This window comes from Aquila chrysaetos, chromosome 19 (genome assembly GCF_900496995.4).
Source record: "Aquila chrysaetos chrysaetos chromosome 19, bAquChr1.4, whole genome shotgun sequence".
In the NCBI taxonomy this organism is placed as follows: domain Eukaryota; kingdom Metazoa; phylum Chordata; class Aves; order Accipitriformes; family Accipitridae; genus Aquila; species Aquila chrysaetos.
The window spans coordinates 15,763,069-15,781,941 of NC_044022.1; the positions used below are offsets into that span (position 1 = coordinate 15,763,069).

At 43.9% G+C, this 18,873-nt stretch overlaps 1 protein-coding gene across 3 annotated transcripts in view; it reads left to right on the plus strand.

The window, feature by feature from the left end:
* MTMR2 (myotubularin related protein 2) overlaps nt 1-18,873 on the plus strand; it is a 67,262-nt gene that overhangs the window by 27,278 nt on the left and 21,111 nt on the right. For 2 of the 3 annotated variants that reach the window (XM_030042235.1, XM_030042238.1), the window contains 5 exons: nt 11,225-11,300; nt 14,555-14,649; nt 14,827-14,937; nt 16,970-17,071; nt 17,727-17,810. In XM_030042235.1, the coding sequence (XP_029898095.1) occupies nt 11,225-11,300; nt 14,555-14,649; nt 14,827-14,937; nt 16,970-17,071; nt 17,727-17,810 (468 nt within the window). Of the gene's footprint in view, nt 1-2,022; nt 2,301-11,224; nt 11,301-14,554; nt 14,650-14,826; nt 14,938-16,969; nt 17,072-17,726; nt 17,811-18,873 lie in introns of those variants that run through there. The other variant, XM_030042236.1, reaches the window with a different exon arrangement.

Here is an 18,873-nt window from a genome sequence, read left to right on the forward strand (position 1 = left end):
TAGCAAATGCAAAGATGTCTTTTGTGGTGTGAGCTTTCCTTCCCAGTGCACTGGACTGTGACCACTATAAATTACAGACCGTATTGCACAAGCCACCAGATGGTGAAGATAATTGACCTGTGGTCGCAAAAGACTTGGCTGGATGTGAACTGGTGATACAAGAGTGAAATTAAATAAACAGTTCATCTTTTTACTGTCACTGTGTGAAGACTTGACCATATGTGTTTCTCTGTGTCATCACTTTGGGCTCAGTTATATTCTCACACGGAGGTGCACCTCATGTTTTTGTGGGTGTACAGGAGTAGAAGCTGTGCAGGCATAAGTAGTCCTTACCTGATCTGCATGTAGTATTTCCACAGGTCCCTTTGCACATAGGGATGAAATCAGGGCCAAATCCAAGAACAGGCGATGCTTTACATTATCAAAGGTATCAAGCAGAGGGACTTAAAGAACAACAGTGGAGAAGTAGGAAGATCTTATGGGGAAAAATATTTTAATTATCTCAAAATTCCAATTTTGGCTGTATGAGTTGCATGTGTGTGTCTGTGGGAAACGGTCTTCCTTTCTTCTTTGGAGCATTAAGCTGTTGATGAACAAAGGCACAAAGGACTGGTTCTGGAGAATGAATGGTGCTCTTGTCCATACGCATGGTCATTCCAGGACAGCCCTGTGAGTGACTGGAATTTTGCCCCCGCTGTTGCCATGTTTTTCTAGGACTCCAGTTTCCATGACTGTAAAGGCTATATATTTCATGAGAATTACAATTTTTTTCTTTTTAGACTGTCCTAAGAGATGGAAAATCTTGGTCCCCTCCCTGCACCTCTCCCCAGTATGTCCTTTTCTGCACCTCCCCCTTTCCAGGAAACAAAAACACAGAGTAGCCAACTTCTGGGTTGCAAAATATTGATTTCATGCAAATTAGATGGGGGAAAAGCCAGATGCAGTCAGTTTTCTGTCTCCTTTACATGGAAATAATACTCCCTAAGTGCTCATCTAGTTAGAAGAGAGCAAAGACAGCAAGCATTGCTAATTTTTCTTATATAGAGGTACCTGAATGTTTGAATATGAAGTAATGCACAGTGAAAGAAATCTCTGGAAGCGTTTATGATTACCATCTATTAGGAATGGAAAACTAAGGAGAATAAGCAAATGGCCTTCATGTGTTCTTCAAAAATATTTTCAGCTCTTCCTAATCGACTGCTGTATTTCTCCTAGCTACAAAGTGCAAGAATTCTCCTTTTGCTGAGTAAAACCGGGTAAGAGGTGGCTCCCCCCCCCCTTCCCCCCCCACTAGTTATAGTTTTGTAGATTGAAGCACAAATCAGGCAGGAATGAACAAGCACGGTATTTAAAAGGAGCACGCGGATTTGTGACTGCATGCAGTACCTGCCAAGGTTTGATTTTCTGTAGATGTTTTTGCACTGAATGAAACATCTTTGTTTCCCTCTGTATGATTGTTTACTTATTGTAAATATATAATTAATTGTATCTTGAATCCTTATCTTATATATCACTAAACTCCAAAGTGACATTCTTTGTAACAGAGACATTTTTCTGTGACTTATTTTAGTTGGTAGAATTTATAACTCTCTCTTTGGTCAGATTGTTTTTCTGTTAGTTAAGACTGATGATATGAACTTCACTGAACTAGTTTAATGCTTTCCTTGAAAATTTTAATCTATTTTCCCATATAAATTGTTTGCTAAGCAAAATTCAGTAAAAATAAAGAAAGGATGGAGTCAGGCTGATGTGCTGTCCAAAGGTTTTGAGCAGCCAGTGTAGAACAGAGCCATTGTCGTTTGAGATGTATGTGGAACCCTTGGCACTGAAGAAGGTTCTGTATTAAAAAATGTTGGACTTGTCTGAATAGATAAGATCTGCAACCTTCTGTGCCAGGGAGCGTTGCTGTGTTGAGTCAAAGACGACTTTCTGTCGGAGCCTAATGAGAGAATTGTCTTGAGGCACCAAGCCATACAAACTTGAAGAGACAAGCCAGCCGTGGTTGAATGAGTGGCCCTCAACAATGTGTTCCTTTGAGCTTCTAAGCCTTGCCTTGTAGTTGTGCAGCAAGGGCCCAGGAGATTCACCAGCCCAGAGAGGCTGTTGTTCATCACTGGATGCTTGGGTCTGAGTGGAGAAGTACATCGTGGAAAAAACAAAGCAGAAAACCCCAGGGAAACACTGCATGGTGGCTACTTCCTTCTGCACAGGAGTCCCTTTATATTACTCTGGTGACTGTACTATTTTTTTTTTAAAATGCACTAATCTTCAGCTTCTTTTTAAAGATTTTCAAGACAGTGGTAAGTAAACAAGTGATTTCTCAAGCCTTTTTAATCTTTCTCAAAATATATATGGTAGGTAGAGATCACAGTTCGTGATCTGCTTTTTTAATTGTGTCAGGAAAGCATAGTTAAAAGGCAGTTGCAGTGTACATTGTATGTGATTATTGTCTTTGGAGTAGTGTAATAGGTGGTCTGTTGTCAGAACATTTTATTGATAACTGAAATGCCTCTTCTGTTGTTTTTTAACCAAGCTAGGAAGCCTTCTTTGGCTGAGTGCTCTCTTAGGGGCTGAATGGGCTTGATGTGGTCTTTGGACGGTATATTTGATTCTCTGTGTACTATTCTGAAATGATCCATGTGTCCGTGGTGTTTTGTCTTTTCCTCTTTGAACTTCTAATATCCCAAAAGAATAAGACACAAAGCATTTCCCTGTAATTAATATCATGCTGGTCTGAATGTCTCTAACATAGTTTTTCAACCCATCTGGTCATAATCCTCAGAAAAGTCCCCGTGCCTCAGTCATGCAGAGATACTGCTGTTCTTTCCCGTAGTCATTCTGCTGTGCTATTCTTAATGATTCAAAAATAATCAACAAAGTCCATTTACTTGCTCAATTTATGTTTTATTGCATTTCCAGTAGGATACATAGCGCATGAATCTTCTGAAAGTGCACTTGAAATAGCCATAAATGGCAGCTGAAAATCGCTCCAAAGTAGTACGGTATTTGCAGTCTACAGGAGGATCTGGCAAGTAAGCATGACTACTGTTTTGTGGTCCTTCTGATTGAGCATTGAGAAGACAGAAGCATCTTAGCAGCAAAAGGCTAGAAAAAATGTGCCCTTTTTTCCGTTGTAAGAAATGTTTCATTTAGAGAAGAAACCAATGCACCTATGAAAAATTATCCTAAATAAGCATACGGATCTTGATTCTGCACATACTTGTGTCAGTTCTGCAGCTTCTGTCAATGTCAGCTGGACAGAATTAGACCTCTGCGTTTTTTTTCTGAGGTGAATGGAAAGAGCATCTGTATCTGTTTTGTTTCAGAGGCTTTTATACCATCAGTGGGGTAATGATAAATCTTGATGCACCTGCCATAGTGGCACTGTCCTTTGTCGATTGACTTTCATGGCGACAGCCATGAACGAGGAAAGGGATGGAGTGGGAGGGCAATTCAGGGAAAGGAATAGGCGAACATGGTCTGAGACCACCAAAAGGCATTTGAAAGGAGAAAAACATTGGTTACGTAAATGTATGTGTTTCGCTTTTGATTTACAAAGAAAACAAATTAAAAAAAAAAACCAAAACAAGTATGTAAAAATAATCCTATGGCTAAGCCTTTGCAGAAGGGCTGACTTCCTCATGTGGTTCTCTGAGACAGCAGAAAGGAGCCAGCTGTGACCCAAAACCTGTCCCTGGTAACTCAGCTAGTAAGACCTATCCTACAAGCTTTGGAGTTTTAATGAAGTTTGTGCAATTTTGGGATCTGCCCTGGCTCCTCTCCTGCTGCCTCTCTGCACAGAGTAAATTTGGACCTCTCTGCAAAGTACAGGTTGTGACTACTCAGTTGTATCGGGATGTCCAGGCGATTGGGCACTGCTGCACTGGCTGCAGTGAAGCCCCAGAGATGGGGTTCGCCCTACCAGATCTGCACTGGAGTTACTTACCCTAGTTCTCAGCCTTCGGTGGGAAGAAAGGCACTCATCCTAAAGGCGAATCTCCTAGGTCTCCTGCTTTCCGCTGAGTGAACAGAGCGCCTAGGGAGACTAGCTCAGATGTAGATCTCCAGTTTTAGATGAAATGGATATTCCTGCAGTTTACTGACTACCCTGCCTGCAGAGTGGCAAGAGTGCTGATTCAGGAGGCCATTTAATCATGTGCCAGTCCTTGAGAGAAAGACATTTAAAAAAAGAAGGGGAGGGGAGGAAAGTTTAGATATGTTAACTACAAGCAGAATATTCCCAGGTAGTCCATTACAATGTGAAGTATCAGACAAATATTTTCCTGTAGGAGATAAAACCTTTCACTTGGCTGTTGAGTTTCAAATCCATATTTCACTCATAATTTGAAAAGCTATATGTTTTTAAAGTCTACTAATTCTAGGTGTATATTCTTGCACACATACATGTACAACACACACATTCTTGTCCCCACCATGTATATCCCACCTGTTACTGATGACCAGTGCATGCTCATGAGGTAGATGTGCCAAACCTGTGAGTTTAGGGGCTGCAGATGCAAAGCGATTTTGTGTGTGAGTATAATGTTTGTCTGTACAGAGAGGTTATATATGTTTATGTCAAGGGACCAGTTAAGAGACCAGCTTCCTGCTGTAGGAAACACAGAATAGGACTGTGTGTAACTGGAACAAAAGCAGCTCCAAGCCTGGAGAGCTCGTCTTTTGAATAGATGGGGCAGATGTGGTTTTGAGGAAAGGAATAATGCAGGAGCAAGGTGATCATGGTGTCGGGTCGGACATGTCGCACCAGCGCTGTGGCTTTATGCATAACAAATCTGTTCAAAATGTACAAAATTATTTGGAGTATGTAGGAGGTTACTAAGGAGAGATTAACTCTGGGGGGGGAATCACAAAAAGGGTACATTTTAATTTTGTCTAAACCAAAAAAGATTCTTTTTGTTCATTCTGATTGTGACTCAGGATAGAAGAATCTATGCAGGCTTGGGAAAATTGCTACACAGCAATTCGGTAACGCAAACCTGTAGTCTCCCCTTAAGTTGCATGAAGCCAAAAAAACCTGACCTTTGTGGGTTTCGGGACTCAAATATCCAGGAGAAAAAGTAGAAGAGAGTAACTGGAAAATGGCTGGGAGGAACCTCAGGTGCTCTCTTCATGCGTCTTTGTTACCTGGAGGCTTGTGCTGCAGATGTCAGTGTCCAGGGACAAAGTTACTGTCCCCAGTCAGTCCAGCTGCTCTCCCTCCCTTGCCCTGGGTTTACACCGCTTGAATTGCTCGTGTAGTCATGCCCCAAGCCAGTCCCGGCAAAATGATCCAGGAAAAACAACCATTAAAAAAGCCATTAAGCTAACCCGGGCATCTTGACTGAGCTAGATACGGGAGCAATTGCAGTGCTGGCAGATTGGGTAGGAGGAGGCAATCCTGGCTCGGCCTCAGCCAGCGCAGGACATGTGTTGTCATCCTGGCTGTGCAGATCCGCTGGTAGGCAAACGCTTCTCAGGCAGTACAGGAGGAAAACATATAAGTTGTTTTGTTCACAGGCAAAAGCAAACGCTGGATATAGAGTTTCATGCACCCTCTCAGGTCCTTCTGGAGCAGTGTTCAGCGATGCGCAGACCTCTGAGACCCCGCACTTAGAGTTAGGGTGCAACGTACCTCTGTACTGCCCTGAGCTGGCTGCCAGGGATGAGCTGCGTGCATGAGTCGTGCAGGGACATCAATCGGGAGAGGGATTTTTGGAGCAGCATGCTGGCTGCTGTGTTGGGAGGCAGTGTGAACACAATGTTGGAGAGGCTTGGCAGAACTGCGGCATCCTGAATCGCAGTATGAGGAGGTAAGGGATGAGGCGGGGAGCAGTCTTACCTTTTAGCAGGTTCTAAACGTCTTTCCCTGACCCCAGACTTGCAAGGAAAGGAGGTGATCGCTTTGTTGCTGAGATCTGGAGGTTGTGTCAACAGTACAGCACTGGGGTTCTCCTGCCTCAGGTGCTATAGGTGGGAGGGCGTGAGAGAGCTCTGCACCTTCAGCTACGCGTAAGTGGGCTGCAGCTAACACAAGGTGGGATCCTGGAGTAAGAGAAGCAGTTGTTAAATGTAGCAAGTGTGGGTTTGTTCTGCCAAGTTGCTGCTTGAGCAGAGAACAAAGGTAGGTGGTGGCATGAAGTCCTCACACCCTCTCTGAGCTGAGGCAGGACTTGTGTTTAGGTGCTAAGGTACACTCCCATGCTCAGCATCCCAGAGAGCTGTTTTATCTAGAGGGAGAGCTGCTGATGGGTGCAATGGGTAGATGATGTTACTTGGTAAAAGAAGACAGAAATAAAGGTTATTCTGGAGTTTAAGTAAACTCTTCATTCCCACGGAGATTCAGTTACCAAGCATAACATTTATGTGGGGAAAAGATAACGAAGATCTTGTCTGGCTTAGAGGCAAGGCAAAGTAGTCTACTGATTTTCGGTGGTTGTACCTGTTTCTTGCAGAAACCACCTTCATAGAATCATAGAATGGTTTGGGTTGGAAGGGACCTTTAAAGATCATCCAGTTCCAACCCCCCTGCCATGGGCAGGGACACCTTCCGCTGCACCAGGTTCCTCAAAGCCCCATCCAACCTGGCCTTGAACGCTTCCAGGAGCGGGGCATCCACAGCCTCTCCGGGCAACCTGTTCCAGCGCCTCACCACTCTCACAGGGAAGAACTTCTTCCTTGCATCTAATCTAAATCTACCTTCTTTCAGTTTAAAGCCATTACCCCTTGTCCTATCACTACATGGCCTTGTAAAAGGTCCCTCTCTGGCCTTCTTTTAGGCACCCTTTAGGTGCTGGAAGGCTGCTATAAGGTCTCCCTAGAGCCTTCTCTTCTCCAGGCTGAACAACCCCAACTCCCTCAGCCTGTGTTCACAGGAGAGGTGCTCCAGCCCCCCATCATCTTCGTGGCCTCCTCTGGACTTGCTCCAACAGGTCCATGTCCTTCTTATGTTGGGGGCCCCAGAGCTGAACACAGTACTCTGCATGGGGTCTCACGAGAGCAGAGTAGAGGGGGAGAATCACCTCCCTCCACCTGCTGGCCACGCTTCTTTTGATGCAGCCCAGGATACGGTTGGCTTTCTGGGCTGCAAGCATACATTGCTGGGTCATATTGAGTTTCTCATCAGCCAACAACCCCCAGTCTTTTTCTGCAGGACTGCTCTCAATCCACTCGTCACCCAGCCTGTATTTGTGCTTGGGATTGCCCCAACCCATGTGCAGGACCTTGCACTTGGCCTTGTTGAACTTCATGAGGTTTGCACAGGCCCACCTCTCAAGCCTGTCAAGGTTCCTCTGGATGGCATCCCTCCAGCGTGTTGACCACACCACACAGCTTGGTGTCATTGGCAAACTTGCTGAGGATGCACTCAATCCCACTGTCCATGTCTCTGACAAAGATGTTAAGCAGTGTCGGTCCCACTACTGGCCCCTGAGGAACGCCACTCATCACAGGTCTCCACTCAGACATTGAGCTGTTGACCACAACTCTTTGAGTGTGACCATCCAGCCAATTCCTTATCCACCGAGTGGTCCATCCATCAAATCCATGTCTCTCCAATTTAGAGACAAGGATGTTGTGCGGGACAGTGTCAAATGCTTTGCACAAGTCCAGGTCTTAGTGATGGTTGTGACAGATACGGCCAGTGTGTGGCTCTACTTCAAGGTGGTCCTATTCCTAAGTAATGCTGATTCTGCCCAGCTCTGGCTGTGACCTTCATTGCAGATCTTTAAGCACTCTTTGTTTCTGTTCCCAGCAAACAATTTAAAAACCTGAGGCACGCAGAGGCGGAACATTTCATTTACAGATGTATATGGTACCTGCCTCAATAGTGTTAATGCATCCGTAGCCAGCTGTCACTTGCCTGCACCTGGGCTGCTGCAGTCATGTCCCTGGCTCCCCTACCTGCTTCCTTGCCTCACTGGAGCTCGCTCTTTGATTTTGCAAGATTTGCAGAGTTCTAAATCTGGGCCGAGCAGTGTTATTTTTAGAGTCTTGAAAATAGGCTAATAGACAAAAAAAGATTTTTCTCACAGTTTAATGAACATTTTTTGGATTTGGGGAGGGAAGGGGAGGATGGCAGTAAGATGGAAGGGCTTTTCATGTCATCTTCTTAGTCATATAAGGGGCAGAGGGTCCATCTATGGTGTTAGCGTCCTCCCAGAACTCCATGTGCATTGTCCCATCCCATTCTTCCCAGAACTCCTCTTTTCTTATCCACCCACTTTTCCTCCCTCCTGCCACCCCCTGTCCTTTAGCGCTGCCCCAGATGTCTTCTCCTGTGCCTGCTGCCTGCATTGTCAGCTGCACACAGATTGCATTTCCCCAAATCAATTTCAAGGAGCCATTGATGGAGGTGGATTTCAGGAAAACGCCTACTGTTCATTTCTCGGTTTCTGCTAGGCCGGGTTTCAAGTGTTCTCATTCCAGCCAGGAGGTCTGGAGCTGGGCAGATGCTGCAAAGACCAGCACACCAGAGAAGTGTTTGTCCTGGGCTTTCTGACCATGTCTGTCTCAGCCTCTTGGGAAAGATAACTGTTATCCATGGGCAATGTGCTTGCGTCGACTTTGAAATTATCATGTAGGCAGCTGGTGCTGTGTTACCTGAGGTCGGTCATTTGGCTATGGTCAGTTAAGGGGTGGTGAAAATGAGTTTAGTCCTCAAATGTGTACAAAAAAAGAAAAAGAAATAATAATTAAAAAAAAAAAAGCAGGGGGGAAGGCAAGGGGGCAGAAGCTGTCAACTGTGAAGTGCTGTGCTTCCAGGAGGCCATCCGTCCACTGCCCTGTGTTGAAGTGAGCGCAGGTTTGTATTGCTAACCCTTCCCTCTGAACCTGGGGACTCCACATTTCAGAGAGTGTGAGTGAGCAGATGGATTTTATTAGACTTAGAAGAGCCAATTTTTAAACTGAAAAAGCTTTCAACCTTTTCTTTACAGAATGGTGTTGACATGGAGGTCTTTGTCTTTCGGAAGCTTGCCTCTTCCCTCCTTCTCTCCCCCACCTGCAGTACGGTGTTTAAAACCCACCTGAACACTGCCCACCTAGTGATCATGGCAGCTGTTTGTCATACCAAATGCTTTCTATGTATCTTACCTCATATTTGTTTTGGCTTAAGATATAGCCCAGTCCTCCAAATGTTTACCGCTGGACATGCTCCCGCTGACATCTGCAGGAGAGCAGCAAGTCCAGCTGTTGACTGAAGTGATCCTAGTAGCAGCTGCTGCCCGTTTGGGGTATGGACCTTCTCAAACAAGTTGCGATCGTGTCCTGAACACAGAGTGTATTTTTACTAATGTCCTCCCAAGATAAAAGGCCACAAAGATGACCACCACTTAGGGACTAATTAGCCAGAAGCCTCCGTCTCATTTGGCATAATCCAGATGTTGCCCTGCTGATTTCAAGGCTGTTAAGTGCAAAAATCGACACACAGGAGTTGAGAGTGGGTCTATATCACAGGCTTTTGGGAGGCCGTCAGTCAGGGCTTTGATGGGATGTGTGATCTTTGGCCAACACAGCTGTGCTGACAAGAAGTCGCCAGCAAAGACTTCTGCTAGTTATACCAGCAAAACCTTGATTTTACTGGTATTGCTGACATGGCAGAGGAGAAGCTTTCCTGCAAGTTCAGTACTCCCAGTGCGAGCTCTGTCAATGGTGACCTCCCTTTACCCATCCTGTAGACCCCAGTCTGGCTGCTCTGGCAGCCTCCCTGGTAAGAGCTGGCCTAAGCGGGTGCAGTTGTGAGTTTCCTGTTAGGAGGCCAGGACTGTGCTTGCTTTTATTATTATTTTTTTTTTTAAGAGTCTTTTGAATGCATTTTTTAAAATGTACATCTTGTTCTCAAGAAGGCTTTGATCTTGTTAATCTTTTCATCTATACATCAATCTGTTGTGTGAAAATGCTGGAACGTGCTTTTGTTGTGGCATGGGGTTTCTTTGGGTTTTGTTTTCATTTTTTTGCATAGTTTAGAGAATTTTTCTTCCCTGAGGCTCTCCCTCTGGCTTGATCTTACATGAAAGTTGACCACAGACGTGTCAGGTTCTAGAGTGCCACTTTAAGCCATGTCTTTGAATTTTCTTTGCAGGGATTTCCTGATATCAAATTAAACCAATTCTTTTTCCTTGCATTAAGATAAAGAAAGCATTTTGGGTGACTCTGCACATTCAGTTGTGAGCAGACATGAGCTCTCTGCCTGTCTCTACCAGGTGGGATGCATGCCAACTTTCAACCCAAAGTCCTGTGGTTGCTACAGCATGAGGCAGGGTCTGGACTAACTTACCTGCTCTCTGTCTATGTTATTAGGTCAAGCAACTGGTGTGCTGCAGTGGTTGTGGTCATTTGGCCGGTTTGAGGCATGGGCAATATGATTAAATCCATCTGTGTTTCGCCATATAGACTTAGCCTTAATCTTGGTCACTTACATATGCCCTTTTCCCTTAGTTCTTACCATAGGTTTAGACCTCAGGTTATGCTTTCATAGTTACAGCCATGCTTTCCTAAAATGTCCGTCTGCTCGTGATAGCAGCTGTGTAAATGCAGTCATATCTGTGAAAAGTAATGCCCTGTGGTATAAGTTTATCCCAAGAGAAAGTGGAGGAGGGGTCCTCTGGCAGCCAAAAAAAAATCAAAACTGTACCTCCTATACAGGCCTATCAAAATACAACCTTTGTAACAAGTCACTAATACTGAGCTGAATCAGGATCTTTGCAGTTGTTGGACCCTCATTGAAGACAGTGGTGTGACAAGGTGTCCCTTTTAACTTTCCTCAGTGTAAACTAGAAATTGCTGTACTTCATAGTTTATAGCATCATGGTAACAGTTGATCACTTCGACTGGGAAAGGAACCAATCCCTTTGGTTCTGTGTGTAACTCTGTGGACAGAGAGCTTGACTCGTGTTGATCGGTTGGGGAGGAGAAGGTTGGAGCATGAAAGGCAGCCACGTGGGAAGTGTGCTGCCAACGCACAGAGCCTGCTTCGAATAGCTTCTCCATCGCAGACACCCTTGCTTAAACACTTGTGTGTGACCCAATGGTATGCTCAAGGACTGCATGGAGGTCTTTCACATGCTTTGTGTTGACCTTTCAGAGGCTGAGACACTAGGCAGTACCTCAAGATCTTTGAATATTTGTTGTCCTTGATATTATTGATCCATTGCAGGTAAGTAAGTGTAAGCTTCTCAGTTTATGAAAACGTAATGAATTTCTTTTTCTACCTCTGTCTTTTGCCTAGGTCCTGAGGGAGACTAATAAATTGGCTGAAATGGAAGAGCCACCTTTGCTACCAGGAGAAACCATTAAAGACATGGGTATGTGAAAATTCCTTATTGTTTGCTAACCAAATACAGTATCCTTAGAGCAAAATATCTTGGCGGTCATTGACCAACAGCAGCAAATTGCTTATGTTTTGAGAACCGTGGTCAGGTTGTTTCATTAATCAAGTTATTGCACATCACATGAGCCAAGGTAACTATATGTCTCCTAGTGGCATGTAGCAAATACAAGGTAATTCAATGTATCTGAGCATGAGTGATGAGCTAGGTTGTACAGCTTTGCATTTGCTGCCTCCTGAGAGCACATGGATCGACTGTTTCAAGTTGTGCTTCTTAGGCTGACACAGCACAATTGTGTGTCGAATCTCTATGGCAGACTGCAGCAGAGGATACAGTGCTGTTGCAGAGAACTTGTTGTGATAGGGGAATGGGGCTTTTTTCTTTTTTTTCATCCAGACATTCTGACATGCATCAGGTTCGCTGATGCACTCCAGCCTGAAAGTTTGAGTAAGCCTCCTGATTAATTTTCTGTGAAAGATTTTGCGTTCACTAGTTTTAACATGTTGCCTTCCTCTTAAAATGATATCGAAGAGTGCAACTGCAGTCCTAAAAATACCCCCCCCAAACCAAAACTGAAAATACCTGACCAAAAAACCACACTCAACAAAACCAAACCAAAACAAAACCCCACCTCAATGCTCAGTCCTTTTCTCTACTCCTTTCCTAAGGACTCTGAACTCGTACTCCGACCACGCACTGCAGACTGACATCTAACTCACTCCACAGGCACAGTTAGCTCTTACAGCAAGATTATATTGCGAAGGGTTCCTGGGGAATGGTTTAAGGGATCAGAGTTAGCAGTGTTTTATCTGTTGACAAAGGATGTGATGAGCCACGTTAAGTCTGTAAGACTGAGTGGCTTTTGGAGTAGCCCAGACAGCAGCTGCCTGGTCCAGAAAGAACTTAAAGGCAGCAAAAAGGAAACCTTTATTATTCATCAGCAATAATTATTTCCTGTTAAAAGTGTCAAGAAAGGCAAATGTAATTCTCGTTGCATTTTACAGGGTAGGGAAGAAAAATTATTTCAGCCAACCCAATAATCTAGGGTAAGATTGGCCCTGTATAAGACAGGAATTCCATAAGCAGGGGAATTAGTAAATCCTGGTTTCCAGTATCTTTCCCCCATATGGATTCTCTTATATCTAGTGAAGACTGAGCTTACTAGACTTTCCCTTGGTAGTAGCACTAGTACTGCCTCTCTATTATACCTGGCATCCGTTCTGACAAACAGTCTAGCATTTTAATGCCTTGGAGGTCCCTATTTATCAGATAGAGACTGCTGAAATCATACAACCATGATAGGGTTAAGGTCAGACAAGCCATGTGTGTAGGTACATGTGTACATGTGCAGTGTAATTAAGTAAAATTGTTTCCGTAGGAAACCAAGCTAATAAAATGCAAATGTAAAAGGTGATGTGGCTGACAAGCTGGCAAGGCCAGTGTTTGAGATCATGCCGGGGATTCCTTACCTGGAAAACATTCTTCTAGCACTTTTCCTCTTTACCCAGAAATCCTGTTCCTTTTCAGATGTAAATGCACACTTCCCTTATTAGTAGATTTTTTTTTTTTTATTTTTTTCAAACGTTTTGAAATTACATTTTGAATAATGGGAACTCTAGTGGAAAATCCAGGCAGTCTGCCCTCACCCTTATTATGCTTCATGAGTCTGTTTTCAAACCTCTGTCAAACTAGTCTTTGAAAAGAAGTGATTAAGAATTGGCCAATAATGAAACACTTGGTTTAATTAGAACTGGCTAGAAGCATTTTGTGTTTAATTGCCCTTTGAACAAACACATGTAAATTAAAATAAAGAAATAAATAGTGAAAATGCTAGCATGTATATGTATATATATGATTTCATTTGTTTTTAACCAAAAAGTCTGTGCTACGTATTTTGCTCTAAATTAGTCACTTCTGATATTTTAAGGATCCTTCTCCATATCCATATCTGAAGACTCAGTGAAGACTATGCAGAAGCAGAGCTGACATGAGAGAGATTTAGTTACATGAGTTGCCAGTGGCCTGGAGTAAGGCAGTATCTCTTCCTCCCTCCCTCCCTCCAGGCTAAATCTCACGGGATAAAGGTAGAAGAAATTCAGGTCCCCATCTTGACACCCCAGTAGCCTCATACCTCATGTACGTGGTGGCTGTCTCCTGGATGGGAGGCAAGCTGTCCTCCTGACTTCACACAGCCCTTGCAAAATGGATCCTGTAGGGTTTGAAGGCTCGAGGTTGTTAAGATGGTCCAGGGAGTTCTTTCATAGATCTGGCAGCTCTGGGCAGTGGGTCTCCTTCTGAAAGGATCTCTGTGTGTTTGAGGGGTGTCATTACTTGTCGGTGGCAGCGTAAACCATTGCCACGGCACAGCCGGCCAACTGCTTCAGTGGCAGAAGACGTGATGGGTCACTGCTGGGTGGTGAGGGGGGGAGGGAATGACTTAAATGTTGGCATTTTTAATTGATGTAAAACAGAAGGGCAGTTAGGGGAGGTGTTTGCTGTGGAAAACCAGCAGCACCTCTTGCCTTTTGCTGGAACAAGTGAGAAACGTTTGAGGCCTTTTAAGAAGGGGACTGTTTTGAGTCACCATCACTCAGGCTCAAAAATAATTGAATTGTTGCAGAGTAACTTGATCGCTGACTTCAGACTTAAAATCACCAGCAGTTGGGTGCTATACAGATTCGTAGCTGCTGGAAATCGCTGTGGTTCCGCTGGCTTTTAACATGAAGGTCTTCATCCCAGGGCTCACTCTGCGTGCAAGGGTGTGCAGAAGGACCCAAGCATCCTAGAAGCCACATGTAGGAGAACTGCCTTCTGTCCTTGGTGGCACAAACCAGCTTGCAGATGATTCTTAGCTTTTATGCAGATTGTTGTCAGCTTCAAACGTATGCATCCAGGCAGGAATCGTCTCCTCTTTTCGTGCATGGTGTTCTCAGCTACTGGCAATGCATTGCTCAGTAAGAGTAAACAGTTTGCAGCCGAACACTAGCTTTTTTACAGGGGTAGCAGTTCTGTGCAAATGTAGAATTCTAGGTGAAGGTACTTGCCTGGAGTTCAGTTTATGTCCAAATGCTTGCCTTCTCCACAGAACAGAAACTTTCATGTTAGTTCTAGGCTAGAACCCAGATTAATCTTGTTTTCATTTCATGATCTGAAAAGTAGAGCCCCCAAATATTGTTGCTGTCATAATTTTGCTCCCATAAATTAACAACTTTTTTTTTCTTTTTTTTAAGCTAAGGATGTTACTTACATCTGCCCCTTCACTGGAGCAATCAGAGGAACCCTTACTGTTACCAATTATAGACTGTATTTTAAAAGCATGGAACGGGTAAGCTTTTGAAACCATCTGCTTTTGTTGGCTATTCAATCTTTAGACCTAGGTGTGCTTTGAGAGAAATTCTGTGTGAATCATAGCTATATGTTTGGGAATATAGGCATAAGGGAGCAGGAGCTGGGGATTTTTCCCCCTCCCCTTTTTAAACTCACAAATTTGAACTGTCTGCAGGACCCTCCTTTTGTCCTAGATGCATCTTTAGGTGTAATCAACAGAGTGGAGAAAATTGGAGGTGCTTCCAGTCGCGGTGAGAATTCATATGGGCTGGAGATTGTATGCAAGGTAAACTTTTATATGTTTTACAATAGGGGAAGGGGAACATATATTTTAAAAGGTTTTCATTGTAGTATTGTAGGAAGTTCTGCAAAACGTTTCAGTCAGTATGACTTCACACACTTCAAAAAACATTGGATTTTAAAAGTAATTTTCAGGATTCTCCAGCTCCACTCATTCAAGATGAGATCCAAACCTTTATTCAGGCTTTGTGCTAGGTAATGTCTTTTCTTCATAGTGGAAACCTAGGCCTGCATCCCACTAATGCAGTTCTCAGGGTTGCCCACCAGGCTATTCCAGCTAGACTCCAGTTATTGTGAAATACAGGATGCCTTTCACTCACTTGCATTTCAAGAGCAAGAAAGGGGCATGTTTCTCCCTAAATCATTAGCTTATGTCCACTTGCTGGTGTGCTTTGTGGTGAGGGACTGGCAAATAGCCTTCCATCCTCGAGGCTGTTCTTCCATTTCTTTCCAGGCAGTACATATTTCACATGTACCTCTCAAGAGCCCTTGGAATCATTGAAAATCTAAACTTCAATAAAAATTAACAGTTCACCTCCTCATGTCTACTTACTATAGACCCACAAAGTAGATAAAGCCACCATCTCCAGTCCTAAATCTATACTTCTGCTGTTCCCCAGGGCATGGCCCCTCTGCTTCCCTCAGTGGCCGTGTGGGGAGAGCTGGATTCTGAACCTTTTAGGTCTTGGGCTGCTTAGAGCTCTTGTCAGAGCCCCCTCAAGGATGCCACTTGCTGGATAAGGCCAGATGGAGGAATGAAAAGGAGTCCTAAACTGCTCTGGTCACTGCTGTGATTTTGAGGCACCAGGAAGCTAAGCACACTCTCAAGCTGTGGGCATGCCGAGTCAAGAGCAGTTGATGTAAGCTGTACCAAATCAGCCAGCTGCTCCCTCGTCCTATTGCAGTCATGATCCTCCCTGGCTAACGTAGGGGTGCTTGTACTGGAAAGCTAATTTTTCCCTGTTTTGATCTGGATTCCTAGTCCTCAGCCATTTTGCCTATATGCAAATTTGCACACATGGTCAGGTTTGGAGTGAATTATATTGTTTCCCTGGGTGGGAAACCCAGCCACAAACTATACGATGAGTATCTTGGCCCTATACAACTTGGGCCAGCCTGCTTGGCCCGGGATATGCAGAGCAGTTTAGTGCAATAACAGAGTAGTACAGATATGGCTTCTGCATCCTGAAATGCGTTCTGTCTGAGACCAATTACCTAATCTCAGTTTTGTGAGAAAGCTAAGTCTTTAGCTGTTTATCTCGTTCTCTGACTTGCTGTAACATCTTCACACACTTGAACTTGATAGCTCATTTCCTGCTTGTGGCTTTTAAACTGTTTACTACAAGTGTCTGAGTTGTAGGCTTGGCTGGAAAATCTTGGCATCTTAGAGACGCTTTATTTAGTTTCCGAATTTGATTTTGTAGATGAGTACAGAAGGGAGGTCCTGGGTTACCACTCTTTGTGGAAACTGTGCTGCTGTGCAAAGTGGAGGAGTTCTCAGTTTCAAGACATCCTCTTGAGTGCACTGAGAGATGGAAGCTTTAAAGGGAGATGGCATTGGTTGCTCTGCACCACACTGACTGGACTTGGGCTCCCTACGTGCAGTAGCTCCCTGGAGGTACTTTGTGAGGCAGTCCCTTCCAGCTGTCTTCTGGCACAGCTCAGCGTGAGAGCCCAGTAAGAGGTAGGAGGTCTGTCTCACAAAGTCCTGTCAATCAGCTTGTCCCTCCCCTAGACTTTCAGCAGGTAGAGAGCTTCACGTGAAGGCAAGATGCTGTGATCAGGTCCACCTGTGTGCTCCCTCTGCTCCTCTGCAGTTGTGGCAGGCTTTGTTGGAGGCTGCAGACGACCACTGAACCAAGCCCAGAGTTACAATACAATGTTCAAAGTATGATATTAAATCAGTACTAGAAAGAGCACAATGATGTGACCCTATTTTGAATGCTGGCTTTTGGATTTTCTTTGGATTTTGAAGTGGTTCAAAAATCTGCAATTTGATTTCCCTCTTTTTTTCCTAGGATATTCGAAATTTGCGATTTGCTCATAAGCCTGAAGGGAGAACTAGACGATCCATATTTGAGAACCTAATGAAATACGCTTTCCCAGTTTCAAATAATCTGGTAAGTATTTTCTTTTCAGTTTTTACCAAAAGACACGGAATGGCAGTAAGCTGTTTTGTTCAGTCCCATCTACTTGGTACGGTGTTCACATGGGGTGCATTTTGCTGAAGAAGCAGAAATGCTGGGTTTTCAATCTGTTTTAAAATTAATTCTGTAGGAGTTTAGATTGTATAGAAAACAGGAAAGGTCTACTACTGTGGGGCTGGATTCCTTCATGGATGGAGAATGACTTACTGATACATCCTCCTAACAGCTAATGGTGACTGCACTGCCCCAAATCTGGAATGCAGTTTGTCTGCTCTGTCGTGTTACAGCACTGCAATTGTTGCTTCAAATACTGGTTGAAAGGATCTAGTTCTAAATATGTAAGAGTGTTCTTGCCCAAATAGTCTTTTCTTTCTGTCTTTAATAATAAACTCCTTTTGTCCATGAAGTACTAGGTAATAGACAAGCAAGATCAGGGGTATAGAGGAAAGTACGTTGCTGTACTAATTATCTGCTACAGCGAGCATGTTGATCTTTTTCACAAAGCGCTAAAAGAAAAGTAGTGCAGTGGGAAAAAAGAAAGACCAGTCATAAGTTACTATCTGAGATCTCAAACATCCTGGAAATGGGCTCTGAGTGGGCTCTTAATGGTAAATTTTCTTTCTTTCAGCCACTTTTTGCATTTGAGTACAAAGAGGTTTTCCCAGAAAATGGATGGAAGGTGTATGACCCCACTTGGGAGTACAGAAGACAGGTGGGTATTGTGCCATGTCTTTCCTCATCTTCTCTACTCTTCAGAAGTGAGGCTCTGTGCAGTAATATAATTACAGGTCGCATGGAGCGGAGAATGATCCTGCTGACAAATGTGGTGCAGGCTGGGTTAGGACGTTGTTCTGCACACTGCAGTGACTGATGACAGCAGTACAGCTTTAGAGATAGTAGCATGCACTGATGAAGATTACTCAGGCTGCAGACAGCTGACTTTAGGCTTTGGTGGAAAAAACTTTTGCTCTGGCTTAGTCATCAGCCACTGCTGGCAGTGAGGAACAGAGGATGCATTTTGCAAGTACAGGTGTCCCGTTATTGAGTTTCACACCTCAGCTCTCGCTTGTATCGGTTTTAATTCTTCCCAGTTTTTCCTGTCTCAGACAGGAACTTGGAAGGAAGAAGAATTAAATGTAGAATGCCTTCATTTTCTTGGGGAATCAATCAGCACAGGGATCAACCTAGAGAGTGTTGTGATTAACCATAGCTTAGAACAGACAGTTGTAGTGTGTCCAGAGTAGACTGGTCAAAGGTATTAATGATCGTGAAGTGGCAGGCTGTCAATTAGGAATGCTGTGGTAAAACTTGAGTGTTCCCGCCTGGGGGAAAAGATGGGAGAATTTTGGTTTTTATAATGAAATCACTCTTGTCATAAAATCCTCAAGTAGAGGAAACAGCACAATTCAGTGACGCGTTTGCCCTGGACACAGTAAAATTCTGTCTCATCCAGATCTGCCAGAATAAAACCAATTTTCCTTTGTAAAATTAAGAAATTTTAAGCCAGGAAATTTAAAGATTTATTTGGGTCTTTCCCATAAAACGAAACAAAACCTGACCTATGTCCTAGCCTAGTTGTTCATCTGATTCCTGGCATCCAAAACGTAAGGAAAGGATTAATTTTTCTAGCTTTAGTATTCTAAAAGCTGGGCTTGCCTTCTAAATTGGTTATCTAGGCATGTCATTAACAGATGGGGAGAGAGCGCTTCACTGTTGGGGGTGATTTGTTCCCTCCTAAAATAGCTGCCTAAGATAGATCGCTGGCTTCTAGGCTG